General features: G+C 29.7%; 2 protein-coding genes and 1 long non-coding RNA gene across 3 annotated transcripts; all 3 read right to left on the bottom strand.

Moving 5' to 3' along the window:
- Window positions 1-1,013: 1,013 nt before the first annotated feature.
- On the bottom strand, window positions 1,014-2,260 carry IAA31 (indole-3-acetic acid inducible 31). The gene is made up of 4 exons (XM_068607562.2): window positions 1,971-2,260; window positions 1,612-1,820; window positions 1,429-1,525; window positions 1,014-1,319 (listed from the first exon to the last, which is right to left on the bottom strand). The coding sequence occupies exons 1-4, from the start codon at window positions 2,186-2,188 to the stop codon at window positions 1,265-1,267; spliced, it is 579 nt and encodes a 192-aa protein (XP_068463663.1). The 5' UTR covers window positions 2,189-2,260; the 3' UTR covers window positions 1,014-1,264.
- Window positions 2,261-14,944: 12,684 nt separating this feature from the next.
- Window positions 14,945-15,676, bottom strand: LOC150028799 (uncharacterized). Its single transcript, XR_016519693.1, has 2 exons — window positions 15,608-15,676; window positions 14,945-15,224 (listed from the first exon to the last, which is right to left on the bottom strand). It is a non-coding gene; the product is annotated as an uncharacterized LOC150028799 (long non-coding RNA).
- Window positions 15,677-16,168: 492 nt separating this feature from the next.
- On the bottom strand, window positions 16,169-20,438 carry LOC137807107 (pectin acetylesterase 10). The gene is made up of 10 exons (XM_090300676.1): window positions 19,423-20,438; window positions 19,199-19,272; window positions 18,695-18,781; window positions 18,482-18,606; window positions 18,296-18,356; window positions 17,716-17,769; window positions 17,451-17,528; window positions 17,124-17,229; window positions 16,833-16,978; window positions 16,169-16,547 (listed from the first exon to the last, which is right to left on the bottom strand). Exons 1-10 carry the CDS (start codon window positions 19,478-19,480, stop codon window positions 16,440-16,442), a joined length of 897 nt encoding a protein of 298 aa, XP_090156802.1. The 5' UTR covers window positions 19,481-20,438; the 3' UTR covers window positions 16,169-16,439.
- Between the last annotated feature and the right edge of the window lie 328 nt (window positions 20,439-20,766).

Below are 20,766 nucleotides of genomic sequence, written 5' to 3' on the forward strand. Positions count from 1 at the left end.
AATATATAGAGAGTAGTGAATATATGTGAGTCACCCAATAAAAAACTTCGAGGTATATTAATTAAATGTCATAATTAATTTTTTTACTAAATTTATAATTCATACATATTAATTAAGTGGTATAATGAATAACGGTTTTAATTAATTAATATTGTAAAAGAGTTAGAGTGGTAATATATACGAATATTCAATGGATTGTGGATAGAAGTGTAAAAAAAAAAATACAAACTTCTAAAGGAAACTAATATCAATTTTTTTTTTTTAACTTTTAATTGTTTCGTGAGCTCATCCATCATATTTAGAAGGAAGCTAATATCTAGAAAGAAATTAATATAATTTATTTTATCGTATCTAGAAGTAAGCTAATATCTAAAAACAAACTAATATTAATTATTTTTTCTAATTCTCAGTTGTTTCATGTACAATATATTGTATAGTGCATGTTTACGAAGAATGTATACCTTAAACTTAATGTTTTGGGGTTGTGATGGAGTTGAAAGTTGAAACTGAAGGGCTATCAATGATTGTGAAGATGAAATATCAATGTCAGTAGGTGAATGTTTGATGAAGAATCAAAATGAGTACAGTTCTCCGGCAGACAGGTGTCTGAATGTGGATTGTTTAATTCATGTTTAGAATCTTCCTCAAATCATGACAATGAAAGCAAAACCACTGTTCTTGACACGAGGGGTGTGGACACCATAAGCATCATTACGTTGTACCCAACAAAGCCAAACACATCAAAGCAGAGACAGCAGAAAAAAGGCCCATGTAGGGAAATTAGGAAAATCATACCTGCTTTTTATAGTTCCACTATTAGCTTTCACACATTTTAAGCAACACACGCTTTTCAGTATTTCGTATTTCAACTTCATACAAGGAAGCTGCAATACACCAAATCACTATTCTTCAAGGTGCAATACACCTAGAAACATCATGCATTATAGGTAAGAAGATATAAGGGAGAAGCAATAGGTCCAACCCAAAATCAGACGACTCTATTATCAAACAGAGACTAAGAAATATGCACTGAATTGACTATTAGGTAAGAAGAGCTATACATCTATATTTTTTGGTGTATAAAGCTATTAGATATGACAATCACGGGATCCATATCCATTCTTTTTGGTGAAATATTTCAAACGCCTTTCACCCACCTATAATTAACTAACTAGATCTACAACAAAAATTTATGAACAATGAAAATTGAGGAGGAGCTTGTGTTGTGTTGTGTTGTGAGAGATTGGATACATTATTAAATTAACTAGCATCTGTCAGCTCTCGTGATCTTCAGCCTCTTCACACTGTTCAAGAACATCCTGCATTAATATATCAAATACAAAAAAGGGTCAAACAAAATACACTGAAAAACGGAGCTAGTAGTAAGATTCAAGAGTTGAATTTTGAGACAACATATGCATCACTTACTCCCACGGCACATCTCCAACCATCATCCAGTCCCCTTCTTGATCCTCATAAGTTAGCACGTGAAAATTCCCAGAATTGAGTGGTTGAGAGTTTGGACCTGAAAAAACAAATTTGATCTGTAAATATGATGGTCCAAAAGAAGGTGCAAAAGGAAATTCTTTTACGAGGGTTTGAAATGCTTACACAGAATGGTGGTCCTAAACATGTGGCCAAGAGTTTTCACAAGTCCATCATAGCTATAATGTGCCATAAGGTTTAATTTTCTTCCGATGGGGATGCCTTCCATGTAGACTTTGACAAATAAAGAGGGTCTTTGGCTCAGATGGCTTTGTTTCCCCACTAGGGTGCTCCTCAATATGGACTTAATTGGTGGCCAGTTGAAACTTTCCTCCCTGAGAGGTAGATAATAGATTATCATGTTAATGCAATTCATCATACATGCATCACCATATCCAACCCAAACAATAGGATCAAGGAACATAAAAGAATCCAAGCTATTAGGCTTAGCATTGGTGTGGAGAAACAGATAGGAGTGTATTTACCTTGGTGTTGAATTGAAAGGTGGTTGAGATTGAGATGAAGGAGATATGCTAAGACCAAGTCTGAGGTCAGTGCTCAAATCAGTTCTTTTTCTGCAGACACTTGATGAAGGGGAAGAGGGTGGTGGAGTCCTAGAAGGGTGGTTGTTGCTATCAATGGAAGAAGATGAAGATGATGATGACTGGGTATGAGGAACATCGATTTGTTCTAATGTTCCCATATCTTCCAATGAATGAAACTGATCAAGACTGAAAAGAAAAGCCGCCACCTTAGGGTCCTTTTATATATATATATATATATATATATATATATATACACACTCACAACAGAAGCTACTTTAAACCAAAAAGAAAGAATGAGAGAGAGAGAGAGAATGATAAGCAAAAGCAAAGCCAAGTCAGACATTGAGCAGACTCTCTTTGGTTTTGATTTGCCATGAGGGTGGGCGACATGTCCACAAGGCCTAAGTTACACGGTCTTTAATTAATTACTTATTTTGAAGTTTTGGTTGGTTGGAACCAACAAAACTTGTTTATTTTAATCAGCTCTTAATCATATTCCACCCCTCTTCCTGTTTATTTTAGCTTTGGAAGCTTTTTATATTATTTTAATCAACTTTGCCTTCCATGGAAGATGTCTTCACATCATTATGGGAGGACATCAGGTCTGCTATTATTAAATTGGAAAAAAGGTGAATGGTTTGCCTCTATGGTCATGCACACCATGTACCATATGATTAATAAAATAACAAACAATGGAAAAGTAATTTCTGGATAAATATATATATCTTGTCTTTTCAATACTGATATACTAATGTATGTATGTGTGTGTATATATATTATAATAATCCATCGGAGAATTTAGTGGGTTTTGATGTTTAGTTAAGGATTCTCTAAAATATTGGACTACAGAACACTGTTTTCTTTGTTGAGTGGGAGCTTTATGATTTATCTTTGTTTTTTTTATATGATCTAAACGAATGAAAGGGTGAAAAGTTTTATAATTTGTACCGTTGATCTGGTGAAAATCTCAAAAACCAATCCACTTTGAAGGGCTTTGTAGGCTTAACAATTATGGTGTGAAGCAATTTCTGAGAAAAGGAGATTTGAATATAGAAAGAGTTGAAGTATCTAATTACAGTGTTTTTGTGCCCCTTTTGGATGTATCCTTGTTTGCTAATAGGAAAAGTGGGATTGCCGAAATGGTTGTGGTAAATTGAAGTAAAGTTAAACCAAAGTGATGGCAGTGCGTAAGTGTTGGAAGAGAATGATGGAGACAATGTAGAAGGGCCATTGAATTGAGTCTTGGACTAAGCACCCCATAGCAACTCCCCAAGGCATTACAAGTAGAAAAGAATTAAATTGACAGCTTGATCCACAGCATCACCAACCCCAGATAGGCAACTTGGAGTAACTATGATGTTCAGCCATATGTAGTAAACTCAGACGCATTAATTGTAGCTAAACACTCATGCATTTCAAACATTGGACACCAGTACAAGAGTTGTCATTCTTGTTCAAAGCTTAGTTCTTCACTTTCACCATCACATTCCAGTTACCACTTCTTTTTGCCTTTCAATCTTCTTTATCTTCTTTTCTCTTCCATTTATTAGGCTGTATAATACGAGTTAACTCAATTTTTTAAGATTGATTTATAAAATTAAGTTTGTATTTATTTATATAACAATTATGAGTGTTAATTTGAAAGTGTATATCTTAGTGTGTGTTTGGTCACTTTATTGAAAACACGTGTATTTCTAATTTTTCGCATCAAAAGTACAAAAAGACAGAAAATGATGATTTAATATATATTTTTCTAGGTATTTAAGAAGATTTGGTAAACTTCATTTCAAAAGGACTGATCTATTTGGAATCATGAAACAAAAATATGTGTTTAGATTAAAGGAAGTTTTGCTTAGGTCTTTTCCTTTTTCTTCTTCTTTTGTCTTTTGATTGCATACATGTTTACTTTTACTGAATTTCGATTCACTAAACAAGCACGCACCTACCTTTGAACCAACTATATGTTAAAATGAAGTTGACTTACGTAATTTATTAATTATATATAAGACATAGCCATTTTATCAAGAGTTAAAATTATTTGGTAGTTATAAATTTTTGGAATTTCTGACCTATTTAAAGCACCGTATAGTGTAGTTTTTAAATGCACATTTAGACTGGTTTAAAATTTTGGAACGTTATCTTCTGCAATTAAAATTTTAAAGCATAAATTATCGTTTTATTACAATACTAAATTAAAAATGTTATTCAAAGAATTGTAAGCTAAACTTGTACTGAATTGATTGCATGCCTTAAATTATTCATATTAAATAATAATGAAAAATGTTTTAAAATAAAAAAGAATCTTTTTTTTGTTGACTGTATGGTATGCAATTCAAATTGAACCAAAAGAAATTCATTTCCTAAGCTTCTTTATTTTTATAAAAAAAAATTAGTCAAACCAAAAACATATTAAGAAATAGTATAAAATTATAACATGGGTGTAAACTAGGTGGATGTAATCATGAATTTGAATATTTATCTCATTTTGCATGCGTATTTTATTGCCAAACGCTGGAATAAATTATCTTTGTATTCGGCTATTTTTGGTGTTATAATAATGTTTCTCTTTTGATCAGCTCTACAAGTCAATAATGGTGTATGAATTTGAATATGAGCATATTTTTTAGCTTTTATATTACAAAATAGAAAAGGTTAATTTAACTCAATGGTGTGTTGTTAGTTTAGGAACTCATGATTTTATTTTTAAATAATTCTTCAAAAGGCTAAAAGAACAAATGTATTCAAATTATTTTTTATTTTAACTTTTAAGTAATGTAATACTATTAAACCTAAACAAATTTTTGAGAATTAAGAAAAAAAAGGTAAAATTTAGAATCACTTTTTAATCTCTACATAAGATGTTAATGTTGTAATGTCAAGTATTTGAGAGAAAAAAATGTTAAACATAAAAGAGAAGAAAGGAAAAGTTGAAAATATTAGCATTTTATATGTGATATATTATGTGTATTTTAAATTGATTAAGTTTGGTAAGGTTGCAAAATTATTATTTAAAAGTTGAAATTGAAGTAATGATTTCGTATGTATTTGAGATATATCAAGATATAAGACGTTTACACAGCTAAACACGTCTCAACTTTTTAAAAGGATATCTATCTAATTATCAAGTTTAACGCTAATATCAAATACTGACTTGAATATCAGAACAATTACTACTTAATTTAATTTTATAGAACAGATTTATCAAATGTTTATTTTCACATATATAATATAAAATGTATTTTTATTTTTAATTGATGTGAGACTATAAGTAAGTAAGAATATAAGAATGAAAATTTCTATATATAATCTTCCTCAAAGTTGTGAGAATGATTTAAAATTTTGAAAGCAATGGCGAGGGAGGCATATGCATGTATATTTGAAGTGAATGAAACTAAAGTAGTTTTTGATATGATAAATGATGGAGTATAATAATAATAATGGCAATAGAATAGAGTAGAGGTGAAATTAATGGTTTATTATTGAATAGAGGGAACGTGTGGGGTGGGGCTATGAGGATCGAAGATGGAATAAAGAGAAATAAAGAAATGGTGAGACAAAGAAACATGATTTAAAGTCACAGTCTCCTCTTTGGAATTTGCAGACTAGACACACTTCATTCTCTCTGTTACATGTTTCTTCGTTTTCTGCCTTTAATTATCATTATTCCTATTCGTAAAAAACTATACACTTCCACCCTTTCACCTTTTTTCCTTTTCAACACACATATTAACAAAAATATAACCAAATGGACCATGCAAGCCCTTAATCAAGCTTTGCAATTGCATCATAATTACGTTTTATCGCAAAAATTAAATACTAATTCCAATCTAAATATGGTTCTACCAAACAAACCCCACGGACCCATTTATGGATCTATCAACAAACCTTAATTGATCCGACAAATTATGCCTACGTGGCCATCTTAAGATCACTCCTCCCACTAACATATTCTTTATTCAATACAACGGGACCACCACAAATCCTTTACTATTTTTATATTTTTTTAATATACAATCAAAAACTTATTTATATCCACTGTTTTTCCATTACCTATCTCACAGAATCAACTAACACGGATCTTTTATCTAATCAATCAATTCATTCTTAATTAATTATCATTAACTCACTGTAATTCTGTGGGTTCTTTTACGGTTTTAGTTTTTATATTAATAACGAGATCCATTTTTTATTAAAAAAATAGGATTTCATTCTCAAATATATTAGATCCAATTAATAAATCTACTAGCAACTAATACTGGTTCTGTTAACGATTTCATTAAGGATAAAAGTTGTTAACAAAGTTATTAAAAATATAATAAAATTGTATTAACTCTAATAAATATCACACATTTTAAAGGAGTTTAACTCATTGTGTTTAATCTTGTTAGCAAAGTATAATAAAACATGACGCGTTGATTTAATAAGGATTTTGGTAATGTCTATACCTCTTTTTAGTGTTTCTTTTCTCCATTACTCGTTAAAATGTAATACATATATCAGTTTATATCATAATAAATATAAATTTATAAACTATTTTATAAATTTTTATTACTAATAAAAATTATTTTAAATATCAATAATTTTTTAATTTATAAAATAATATCTAACTTAATAAATATAATAACTATTTTTTTAAAAATTATTTATTATTTAATAATATTTTTATAGCAAATATTCACAATAGTCTAAATTATGTCATTGTTAATCACATACTAATTTGGTAGAAAGAGTATTAGAAATGATAAAATATACCCAATTTTTATGAGCACTTACAAAAACATCCGCAATAGATGGGATAAGTACCCTTTTAATTATCTCCAAAATAAATATCCACAATAGATAGAATAAGTATCTTCTTATTTAGTTAGAGAAAGGTATACATTGAGTATTTACTCGCAAAATTTAATGGAGTGAGTATAATTTAAGATATTCTTTTAATATTATGTTTCAGTATTTTTTTTAATGCTATGTTTACTTAAAATTATACATTACATGATTTAAGGGTTATATATGATAATAATAATGTAAATCACTATTTATATATTTTTAATATAAGGAAAGATTACAAAATTGCTTGACCATATTTTTGAATTTTTTTTTTATGTTATATTTGAATATTTTTAATGCTGTTTTGGATTATTTAAGAATGAAATTTCAAGTTTTTAAAAACTATTTTAATAAAATATGTTTTTTAACACAATATAGATCAAATTTTGGATAGAAGTGCTCTTGGTTCTTAAATAAATATTTGACAATTAATATACCAATGGATAAAAGAATCGAATATTGATTTTGTCTCACCAATAATATAAAGTCTTTGTTATAGTTAAACAAATACTATGTACAGCCAAACATGTAAAGATGACTACAATAGATCATGTAAATATATTCTTGTCTACAATGTTCATTGAAAGTAGATATACATGTTCAATCCTTCAGTACCCTCATAGATCATTGGTGTTATTGTAATACGAGATAGAAAAATCAACTATATTGTTCACACATAGTATTAGTATTAGTATTAGAGTGAATGTTAAGAATTTGATTTTTAATAAAATAATTATTAAGAGAGAAATATTATAAATTGTATCAGTTAACCTATAACAATAGTTAGATGACTTTTATCTTAATCAATTAAGAAAACAAAACTAAAAAACAAAGGTGGATCTTAACAAAAGTGAGGAACCTCAACCTTAAAGCAAAGAAAGGTTAATGTCATTAGTGATTAAGCAGTTATTTTGTATACTTTATTCATGCACAATATAAATGTGTTGCAATACGTATGAGAGAAAGATAAGTTTGTCAACACTACATTACACCATGCGTATGAAAATTAGATCCTAAAATTATATTTAATTTTAATATATTATTTTGGTGTTCTAAAATTGGTCAATATTCACTATAGTTCCAAACAATAATACCAATTAAAGGGTGTGTAATTTTTTTTTAAAATTTTAACTTTTTATCATAAAAGATTAAAATCAAATAAATACTTTTGTTATACAATTTTTTTCTTATTTTTTATTTTTACTAAATAATATTTATTTTTATTACATTTCTCGTTTTTTTCTTTCTTTTTTTAGTATTTTTTCCTCTATCACAAACAAACAGAGCTTTAATTGTAAAAGAGAAAATTGGAAGTAAAATATAAGTAATTTATTTTTTGAAATTATAAAATTAAAATAGTATAGGAATATTGCAAATAATTTTTATTTTGAAAGGAAGAATCTTCAATTACCGTTAATATGTCGGCTTAAAAATCCTAAATTGAAAGCTTTCTCAAACAGTAGCTTTGAAAAGGTAAAAATGATATATGTACCATTGAGTTGATAAAAAAGTGAAAGAAAAAAAGGTATAAAATGAAATCGTGTATACTTTCGGTTAGTTATATATCATAACATGCAGATTGTTCCCTCCTAAAAATGTACTTGGAGGTACTTCGACGAGAATTGCGTGTTCGTAGGGTAACGAGCTTTTAGTTGATCTTTGATGAGAAAGGAAGGTCCATCTGCAAAATACTCTCCAATGCTAAGTCAATAGGAGCATAAAAATGGTAATGAATTCATAATGCTTTCATTGCCCTTCTCCAGGCATCCATGTTCTCCTCAATGCTTATATATCTTGTTACCCTAGCCCGTAGTTGATCCATGTCCTTGGGGGGTTTCGCATATAGGGTGTCCAAGAATTTCTTTGGACGTAGCCCCACCAATAGGGCGTGCATGGAGACATCGGGTGCAGGTCGAGTATGTTCAGAGTAGCTCAGGCAAACCGGGTCATGAAATGTCTCAAGCCTTCTATCTCCCCTTGCACGACATTGTGCAAGGATGCTAAGGTGGCGACCACGAGCTTGCAATCTGCGAACCTGGCGAGGAACCTGCCACAGAACGTGCCAAATGAGTCTACCGAGTTTTTGGGCAGAGAGTAGTACCATTCCAAGGCCACCCCGACTAGAGTGGTGGGAAACAACCTACAGTTCATGTCCATATCCTTTGAGAATAGCTGAGCCTGGGTCATATACCTTAACATTTGCCTCAAGATCTGAAGTCCCCGAGTATTTCTCCATATTAGGCCAACTCCATCTTTGGGGCAATTGGACTCTCATAACCTCTTCCTTGAAGGGATGAAAACCCCTTAGGTTGGTCTTCATTGTGCGGTTGATCAACAAGTCAGGAAGTGCCTTGAAGGGCTAATGCTCGTGCCCATGGCTCCTTTGCCCTGTCCTACATTGTGTGGAGCTCGATGGGGTTCCCCTCAAGATGATTTTCTGGTGGGAGTGTGAGATATCGACCTTTCCTGCTGATTCGAGTTTTCTCGAGGGACCCTCTAGGATTCGGCGGTATGCTCCGAGTGTTGTTGTTGTCCCTACGAGTTATATGATCATGCATTACCAGTAATTTTGTCCTGAGTTGCTCTCTTATTGTATGTTTGGATTAGGGAGTGGATGTGAGAAGAAAGTAAGATTGTTTGGATTGGGGTATGTTAGAGTGGATGTGTGAGGAAAGTTTATGGGAGTTTGTGAGTGATATGATGGTTGTGAGGGAGTTTTATTTTTATTTTTTAAATTGTTAAATGTTATTTTACAAATTTATCCTTGCCTATTAAATTCTTTTAACCATGAATTGAGTTATTTTTGTTTAAAATAAACAACTTTCACATATTTTGTAGATTTAAAAATTAAAATTAGAAAATAAATATATAATAAATATAAATAGATATAATTTAAAAATTATAATTACAAAAAAATGTATTCAAAAAATTAAATAAAAAAAAACTTCAAATAATTTATTAAAATATTAAACATGCATTATAAAATTGAAAAATAAATCAGAAAATAAATTATAAAATAAATCAGATCTTATATAAATATAAGACAATATTTTTTTATTATTAAAAACTATATAATAATGAAAAAAATATTAAAAAAAATATAACGTAATTAACAATAGAAAATAATTTCATAAAAAACTATTATCAAATAAATTACTAACTCATAAACATAATAATTATAAAAAAATATATTAATATAAACACAGCAACAAAATAAATAAAAAGAAAACTTCAGGTAATTTTTTAAATATTAAATATATACTATAAAATTAGAAAATAAAACACATCTTATATAACATTGATATCCTCTCACTTCTTTCCTTGTGAACAGTACATCCATGGAAGCAACCAGAGCCTTAGGGATGCCAAATTTCGTTCCATTTTTTCCCGCATTTGGCGTAAGGCGTCTCTCACAGTTCTAGGTAGGTCTTCCTCGTTTGTTCTGGGTCCCCTATCAATTGATTTGCGTTTTCCTGTTGGATACTCACATTGAGAGTGTATGTCCGAATTTCTGTAGTGGTCCTGGGAAAAGTTTTACCAGGCCCCACGGTGGGTGCCAAATGTTCCTACCAAAAAAATTGACTTGGTGGGTACCTCGATGAGGACTGCGTGTTCGTCGGGGAACGAACTTTCAGTTGGTCTCCGATGAGAGAGATGTCCACTTGCAAAAGACTCTCTGATGCTTAAGTCAGTAGAAGAACAAAAATGATGATAAATTCTTCTTAATAAAGAGTTAAGAGTAAGAGGACATGATAAAGTTTAGTGTGTTTTCTTACTGAGAAAGTCATCACCGGTTTATAGGTCTTGTTGGATTCAGACAATTAAGTAATGAATGATTATCATGAGATATAAATGAATTTTATAATAGTAACTATAACCGCTAATAATTTATGGTCTAATTTATGTGTCTTAAATATAATATTAAACGGAAAAATTATGGTCTTATATATCTACTTAAATATTATATTAAATAAGTAGTTATTAATTATGTATTGTTTTAAATATTATATTAAATAAGTTGTTATTATGTAACAAAAAAAATACACATATTCATTGGGTTCACAATTTTTTATGACTTTTCAAGTTGGCTGTGATTTACTTCTTTTAACGCAATAGTTAAATTTTAATATTATCCAAAAAAAAAAAATCACAGTAATCTAAATTATTTAATCGTTGACCACAAATTAATGATGAGAAAGTATATAGAATCTTATGAACACCTGCAAAAGTATTTATAACATAAGGTAAGTATCTACTTATTTGGGGGGATGGGATGAGTATTACATGCAAAACTTAATGGATACGGTACAAATACTCTAGTTACTACCCAACATGTCTCACACTACGTACATGACATATTTATTATACAAATAATATAATAAATTCGTTATATAAATAAATATTATGTTTGACTTAAAGTTATATTTTAAATGATTCAAGCTTATATATTAATATAAAAAACACTGTATAATTGTTTAATTAAAATTTATGTGTGAATGTTTTTAATGTTGGTTTATATTATTTAAGACTAAATTTTAAGAAGAATAAAATTTTTCATTAAAATGAGATATTTTTTTTAATAATATATAATCCAAATTTGGACTCAAATCTTAGTAATGTATAATTAATGTGATATTTATTTTTATTTATATATTATAAATTATTTTAATAGTTTATATGAAATTTCTAACTCACTCTCCTTACATCGAGTCATATATTACTATAAGAAAATCATCAAATAGAAATCAAAATTAGTTACAATAGTAATTAAATTAGAGACCATTTTATAAACTAAAAAAAAAAATTCTAAATTAATTTATATTATTGTTAAATAGTTTATCTAATTAGCAACCAAGGTTTTAACTATCAATTATTTAGTTTCTAAATTTGGTAGCAAAAATCTTGATTGTTAATTAGATACCAATTTAGAAATCATCTAACAATAATAGAAACTAATTTAGAAACAAAAAATTTATTTAGTCCCTAAAATGGTCTCTAATTCAGTCACTCTAGCAACTAATTATTTTTTATTTCTAAAATTAATTTCTATTTCATGATTTTCTTGTAGTGTTAAAAATAAATACATATAGGAGAATAAAAATAATCATCTTACGAGACCAAAATAGGTACTATTTAGTAATCATGATATAAATAAATTATATTACATAACAATTTTTAATATGTTTCATATATTTGATAAAGATGTATCCTAGATATACTTATTAAAAAACTTAGTCATTATTTATTTAAATTCACAATAATTATAAAAAATAAAGTAAAAAGTATCAAATTATTATTATTTAAATTATTTAATAGTTAATTAATTGTTTTTTAATACACATTATAACCACTACAAGAAAATCATCAAATTACAACTAATTTTGGAGACTAAAATAATTAGTTACTATTGGACTAAAGTAAAGATCATTTTAGAGAGTAAAAAATTATTGATATCTAAAGTAGTTTCTATTATTAATAAAAATTTATAAATAGTTTTTAAATTGGTATCTAACTATTAGTTACCAAGGTTTTATCTACTAATATTTTAGATTCTAAATTAGTCTCTAAAAGACTAATTGAGACGACTAATTTAGAATCTAAAATATTAGTAATTAAAACTATTAGCTAATTTAGATACCAATTTAAAAATTATTTTATAAATTTTAATTAATAATAAAAATCACTTTAGATACAAATAATTTTTATTCTCTAAAATAGTATTTAATTTAGTTAAGATAATGACTAATTATTTTTTTATCTAATTTTCATTGTTATTTAATAAATTTCTTGCAGTGAACTATAAAATAAAATAAACTATTATTAAAAATAAAAATAATAAAATTATTATTATAATAGCATCTTTTTCTTATTTAAATTTTTTTAATTAAATAACATTTATTTTTATTATATTTTTCGGTTTTTTTCTTTTTTACTAATTTTTTCTCTCTGACGAACAGAGTTTTGATGTAAGAGAAATATTTGGAATTAGAAAAAATAAGTCACAAATATTGTTTTGACATTATAAAATGAAACTGATCGAGGAAATTGCAGAATAATAATTATATTGAAAGAAAGAATGTTATTGATCAATAATAACAATAATAATAATAATAATTATTATTATTATAATTATTGTGTGAGCTCAAGAATCAAGAATCCTGAGTTGAAGCATTCTCAAAAAGTTAAAAACGTAGGTTTGAAAGAGAGAATAGATGTTTAAAAAAATGGTATTTGAACGAAAATAAATGTAATAGATATATTAGGTGTAGGCGTGTGGAAGTGGTTAGCAAAGGTGATTATTTAAATTTTAGAAAAGAGTAGGAGGCAGCGATGATTAGGGAAAGAGGAAAAGAAAGTGAAGACACAAAATTTGAAACTTGGAAGCAAGAAATAGTCTTTCATCTCATTTGGGCAAGTTTTGATACGTTCGATTCTTTACACATCTTTTTCTTAATTCAACTAAGCAATTCTTATTACAAAAGCCATTACATGACCCCAACTTTAACAAACATGCACTCTCTTTCCATATATACAACCATGTGCCTACCCATGTGCAAACCTCATTTCTTCTTTAACCACAACCATTATTTACATAATTTCATACCAGTAAAAAAACTTGTGAATAACCCATTTGTTAGTTAGCATGCAGAATAAACAGTAGCTAAGTATAGGTAGAGCTAGAGAGAATAACACTTTCTTCTTTCATTTTTCACTTTCCCCTTTTGCTTCTTTTTTATTACACCTATGGAACCATAGCATGAGTTTGGAGTAGTTTTGTACTGGCACCACCATAATTGCATATGAAATAGCAAGAAGGGAGCAGAATTATTGGTGAAGAAAGGAGGGATAGTGAGGTTTAAGATTCGGTTTGTTAAAAACAAGGGTAAAAGAAACGGTTGTTCCCCCAATGTTGCTTTAGTTGGACATCTCCTTCTTTTCTTTAATGCTCTATATAGTATTTGTTTATTTCATCATTTTTTTGTCACATTGCACTTTGTGTGTGGCTTAAGCATGTAGATTTCATCTTCCCCTTTCTTCTCTTTACTTTCAAAAGTCACATAAAACACAACAAGACACACTGTGGGAATAAGAGGTGGGCCTCGTGCATTGAGCCCCAATTGCTGCACCTTTCTGTTGGCCCTAAACACCAACCTACTTAACATCTAATTTCATTCTTCCCCTTAATCACCAACATGGCCTTCTTTCCATACCAAACTGGTTTCCAACCTTGCCACTTTATCAAACCCAATAAAGTTCCCTTCCTCAAACATCTTTCTCTCACTTTCTGCACTTTATCTTACCACCATATGCCAATAAATCTTGCTTCTTACCATTACCATGTTTTATATTTGTTAATGCTAAACAACCTTACATATATACCAACTTTAATTCAGAAAATACAACTTTTACCATGTTGTATATTTGTTAGTGCTAAAGAACCTTACATATATACCAACTTTAATTCATGAAATGCAACTTTACAAAATAGTCTCAGATAATTCTTCTTGGTCGAACAATTAACTTCTTTGTTTCAATTGATATACACTTTTTCTTTTACTCTTTAGATTAGGTCGGTTTCTCAACTCTCTTTGCACTTCAATCAAGTTCTTCTTTTTGTTTGCCTTCGATCGGAAGAACATTTACAAAAGATGTTCCTACATTTAAGCAAATGTTCAGTATTCGATATAATAAATATATAATAATGAGATATTTTTTTCTGGAAGGTTGTTATTATTTATATGTTTGTAAAAGACTTTCTTACTATATTTTAAAATATCCATCAATTTAGGTATCGAAATTTCTAACACTAGTCCGGTTTCAACTATACAATAAACATTTTTTTTTCCTATGTTTCTGGTGGGAGATTAAACATTTGATTCAACCAATGTTAGCTTGTCTCATCACAAGTTTTGTCAGATGAACTTGTCAATATGGAAGAATTACTTTTGGTGTGGTGGGAAACATGGAGTGATTTTATGGAAATTGGTGGAGTTAATGTCAACATTTCATTGGTGCAGAGTGGTTTGAGCTAAGTGATATTTTTATAAACTATAATTTAGAAAAGTGAAGAGAACATCTAAAAGTAATTCCCTAGTTAGTGATTGTAGAATTGTGCACTTCATTTTCCTTACAGCTGTTGTGGCTTATTACTATAATTTAGTTGTCTTGTTCTTATCAGCACTATTATTCTTATCCTAGCTATTTGTTTTTCGCTACATAACCATTTATGGTTTACCTTACAACATAATTAGCAGTTCCATTTGCATTTCGATGATAGCAGGAATAGACACTTTCCTTTTCTAATGTTCCTTTCAAAAGAAAACGATGTACCACCCTCCTGTACACCTTCTCTGTATCTTCGTACATCTACAGTACAATACAATAAAAGCAGTTACGTCTTTCTTTTCAATCAATGAAAAAATTAACATTTTTATCATTTAAATTATTTTTCAAACAGAACACGAGATGAATATAATTTCTCTCTAAGTTATTTTCTTTTTATTTTACCCTATTTTAGGAGGTTCAAATATCTATAAATACACACATTTACCCAAAAAAATATTCATTTAATCATTTTCATATAATTATTATTTTGTTCTTTTATTATTTAGAGGCCTGAGAGTTTTATGTAAGTAAACCTCTAACTGAAGCTTAAATTTATTCGTTAAAGCTCATTTGTGAAGAATTCACAACTCTATAAATATTTTTTTTTTCCTTTGAATAGTTTGAAAAGTTAAACGGAAACTCACAAGGCCCAGCTCATATGTCCAATTATGCCTCTTAACCAATGGAAGATATTGGATCAGTTTTTTTGAACTTAAAATAAATATTTTTTAAAATAACTATTTATTTAAGAAATAGATGATATTTGCTTACCAAAATAAAAAAAAATGCTTACTCTTGCGATAAGTGTTTCTTTAAAAAAATTAAATGCAAACGAACTCATTCATTAATAATAGTTAACCAATCATTTATTATATAAAAGAAAGAAAAAAACACATCCCAACATGTATGTGAAAACCTGCACAGTCAGTCACGTACTATAAGGCAAATATGGAATGAAATAATTATGAAAATTAGAAAATTTGACAAATTTGCTTTCCTATCTTTTTATCATTTTAAAAAATAAAAATAAATAGGCATAAGATTTAAACTTTATGATAATTTGACACTTAGGAGGTCCGTTTACTGCAGTTTAAATATCTTTTACGTAAAAATAAACCATTTATTATTTAGATTTAAAAAATAAAGATTAAGATATTAATATTTGATATTCTGTTACATTTTGCTTTGTATACACAGTACATAAATAAAATAAATCACAAGCTTCTCATATAATATATCTTATATTTTCAAAACCCCAAAATCCCAACAAAATGTTCCAGAGAGCGGAACCTGAATATCTACTTGAAAAAAATTAGATGAAAACTTAATAAGCTCAGCCAATGTTTTACAAGAATGAATATTATAATTTATGGCAACAAGAATGATTCTAGCAATGTCTTTCTTTTTCAGATCCCAATAGCTTGTGCAATGTAGGAGCAGAAAAAGACTATTGAAAGAATGAAACTTGAGCAGTGATCACTTAAATACCAAATTATGGCAGGTTTTGTCACAAGGGTAAGGACAACCAATAGCCTGGACACTAACTCTGTCAAAAAACCAGTTCCCAACAGACTCTGCGATTCCCTGATTGTGTTTTCAGACAAACATTAGATGGGTGAGATGAAACCTTACAAAAACAATGAGTTTTGTTCCTTTATTTGATGCATATGAACAATTAAAACAAATTTCAAATCTATGTTTTACAATATAAAGTGAGAGCAATGATCATGGACAGTGTAGGACATAAAATGATATGGAGAAGTTAAAATCTTGTAATTGTTTTGTCACACTCCAATGAACTAATCTTAGTGTAAGTCTTCCTTAAAATTTGATAAAAGCAACATAAAAAGTTAGTTAGGAAAGACGTACTCTATTTCCAATACGAGGAGAATCATGAGCAAACCACGTATCCTGTCTTTCTGATTGACAATGAGCGAAACATGAATTTATGAATAAACCATTTTTATAAGACCGTGAGAAGGCTCTTGTAGATCTAAGCATCTGATTTCGAAAACCTGCTTTATTCAAAGTTCATGATGTTGACACTAATTAGTAACCATACTGAGAACAATTGATGTCACGGAAATCCTACTCCAGAGGCACAAATTTAAAATGCGTAAAAAAAACTGAAAACAACTCTTGAAGCTTCTAATTAATTACCTTGAAGATACTGTATCTGTGGTGCACTGCAACGTGCATAATCTTTTCTGCATTCATACCAGTTCCATCGGTAGTCAGCAGATGGTGGAGCAAGACTGGCTTGAATCTGAAAAAAGTGGAAATAATCATCTATTAGCCTTTCAGGCCAGTGATCTGATGCATCTTCATGGCACATAAGTCAAAAACATAAAACATGAAATTCCATGCTCCAAAGTCATTCACAAACCATACTCCACAAGTGATAAGAAACTAGCTCATGAGATCTTGCTCCCAATGTAAACAAGAATTTTTGTCATGGGAAAAATTTCATATGGGAAAGGAACTTACCTGCCAAGTATCATAAGCTGCATTGAGAAGAAACAGTGGTGTTCTAACACTGGCAATTAAGTGCTGAGGGAAATAGCACTGAAAAATAAAATACAGAAAAGAGTAAAAATAATTACGAGATGCCTCTGTATTGAAAAGAACAGTGATGATAACAATACTAGTATTCCATGTCAATAAAATATATCTCATCTCGAGTACCATAATCAGAACTTGATTAGACTAGTTGTGTAATTTTACAATCTTGAATGACAGTAATAGTAGTTACCAAAATTGGATTGAGGCGACTGGTACAACTTCTTGGAAGGCTCTTTCGCACTCCCTGACATAAAGATGCACCAATTAACTTTTGTTGTTGAACATGATTGCATTGCTAATAATCAAGTAATCAGAAGTTACTGAAAGCCTCCTACCAGGAAATTGAAATAAATTTCCACAATAAGGTGATTATCAATTTTAAGGCATTATTACATCTTTATTCTTTTCCTTCCTCTTACTGGAGGATCAGAGCTGAAGTTTCAGATTGTACAGTGAGTATGAATCTTCTTAGAGTCATGATATTATTGTTGATTGTACTTATTTAGCAATGAAGAAACTCATATTTCAGACTGACCAAACGCTGTTGTCATTATTGCTCTGGTGTATTAAGGCAATATAAAATGTTCTCCAAGAAAGTCTCTAATTTGTGATTATTCGTGGTTCAGGCTTGAGGCAAATGATTGTTTGGGTCTAGCTCATGACATTTTGTTTTCTGCTATAAAGTTATTTGATTCACCATATTTTACTATATCATCTATAACGGAATAGAAACAAAATACAACAACATTAAATATTCAAATGAGAAAAACCTGTAAGGTGACCACACTTCCAAACAAATTCCTTAAGCTGCGACGGCCAGATACATCAACACTGCAACAATACAACTCAAGATGATTATTCATCTCTTAAAGTACATGGACTGATCAGAACTAAGATTTATGACCAGATCCAATAAATAATATATTAGAATTGAAAGTTCATTGGATGATGTTTACGAATCAAGGAACAATCCAGCATCACTCAAGCATTTTACTCTTGTGGTCCTAGGAAACAATTCCCGAAATTCATCACAATGTATAATAGTAGCTAAACCTCCAGCAGAACATCCAGATAGAAGAGCCTGAAAAAGAAAAAAACATAGATAATATCAAAAGGAAATCAGGCAACAATTTTCTTTTTCCTGAAATTATCAGAGGCTAGAGGGAAACCTGTTTGGCATAGCGCATTCCTTTTGACATTAGATCTTCCATAGCAGCTTGCCAAATGCGTTGCCCTCTGAAATACAATCCTGCTCCCTGTGGAGCAAAGATGAACTCAGTATTAATTCAACCGCATTCACCATCAGCCCAAATAAACAGTGTTAAACAGACAAGACTCTTAGATAAACACTTGAATGAAGTAGTTGTCTTGATTTGATAACAATTTAATTTCACATCAAATAAATTGACACAACTCTAGTATTGAAATAAAGGAATAACTTGAAAGTGCAAAACAATGTGTGAAATAAAATAAAAAAAATAGCACAACATACGGGATGACTCATAAAATAAATATGATAAGAGAATAGGGAATCAAAGTACAGTTATAGCTCATTGACAACTATATTTTTTCTTTTCAATTAAAATAAGCAACATGCATTTTGTTTTATCCTACATAGCAAAGTGTATGACTTCAGGAGGAACTTAAAGTTGAAAAAGAGATGGCACTCTTACCGCATTTTGACTGTCCCCACTAAATGATGCCCCATCACAATATCGGACTTTTATTCTATTCCAATTGAAAAAATCTGAAAATATAATCATCAAAAGAAAGATGAAGCTAATTTATACTTAGAAATGAAGAGTAATAAGCATGACCTGGTATAAACGCATGTTATGTGTGTATGTGCTAAATGGAAAAAAGAAATAGAAATGCTGTTGAGTCTGAGAATTGTAACCTGGATTTTCCTGAGCTTTGTTGCTCAATATCCCAATAAATGGTATTTGCTTTTCCATAAAATATGAAGAACCATGGCGTGTTTTCTTACTGTAAAGACAATTTTTTATAGTTCCACACCAGCCTCCTCCCTGTCACCAAAAGGTTTAGTGAAATTATTATGACTAAACAGATCAGCAGGATGTTACAAGAAAGTCAGAAATTCAATGCCCAGGGCAATATTCTCTTTTTGACATTTTGTAAGTGTTTCAAATATATCAGGCCCATCCAGTCAATATAGGAATGTTATATACCTTATAATTTTCCTATATTTTACATCAATAGACCATTTAGTCCAATATTTACTGCTCAGTCTCAACATAAAAAATAAACCAAAATTTTCAGCAGCACAGCAGATGCTAATGGTACCATCATGCATTACCAAATTTTAATTTCCCTATTCTAATGTTCAGGATATGACTAAGGAAAGAGCATGAGAATTAGGCCAATGAAGATCCGGAAAAAATGGTATCAACAAAATTTCTCATGACTGCCAATACAAGTGCCATTGTCATCACAGCAAAATGCTAAATTCCATAACTCCACATGCTATATGGAAGATCCTTACACAGCCTTGTACGTTGGAAGAAGTATTGGTTGAAATTTCTCATTCCAACTACAAAATTATGTTTGGTATAGTGTCATAATCATATCTAATACATTCACAAAGACATCATCCAACATATTTAGAAAGGTAATCTGTATTGCCTGTGCATTGATTTCCAGGTGGGTTGTCAATCGGTGCATAATTTACTTGCAGCAAAAGGTATAGAAAGGATACAAAAATTGCATGTCATAAACCAAACACCACTGAGGATCTTGACATCTAAATACATTGTATATTTATTAACAGAGCAAGCCATTTTCCAACTTTAGCAACATATAGTGGTGAAGAAAGAAGGGAAGATTACATGCAACTTTACAATGAATTAAGTAGTGCTCAAGAGTCAATTTAAGATTGCATTAGCATAGCAATTCATATATATATGTGTGTGTGTGTGTGTCCCAGTGTAGCTATCAGCTTGTTCTGTTCCTGTTATTTTGGTGGCACCACATACAATTTAAGATTTTTTTTTAGGACCACATTTCTTCAGAACATTTAATAACAATTATGTTCTTTTTCAAATCTTTAACACGTTAGTATTTCAGGAACCCAGATTCAAGATGTTTCTGTCTAAATAAAAATATCACCTTTAAAAAGTACATTCTTTCTTCCAATGTAGCCATTTTTAATTAATAAAAACATTCTTAACTTCAAGGATCCGCTTTTGTTTTTTAAATCATTCCTCTCTGAAGCTAAATAGTG

The sequence above is a fragment of the Phaseolus vulgaris genome, chromosome 3 (assembly GCF_051622355.1).
Source record: "Phaseolus vulgaris cultivar YP4 chromosome 3, ASM5162235v1, whole genome shotgun sequence".
In the NCBI taxonomy this organism is placed as follows: domain Eukaryota; kingdom Viridiplantae; phylum Streptophyta; class Magnoliopsida; order Fabales; family Fabaceae; genus Phaseolus; species Phaseolus vulgaris.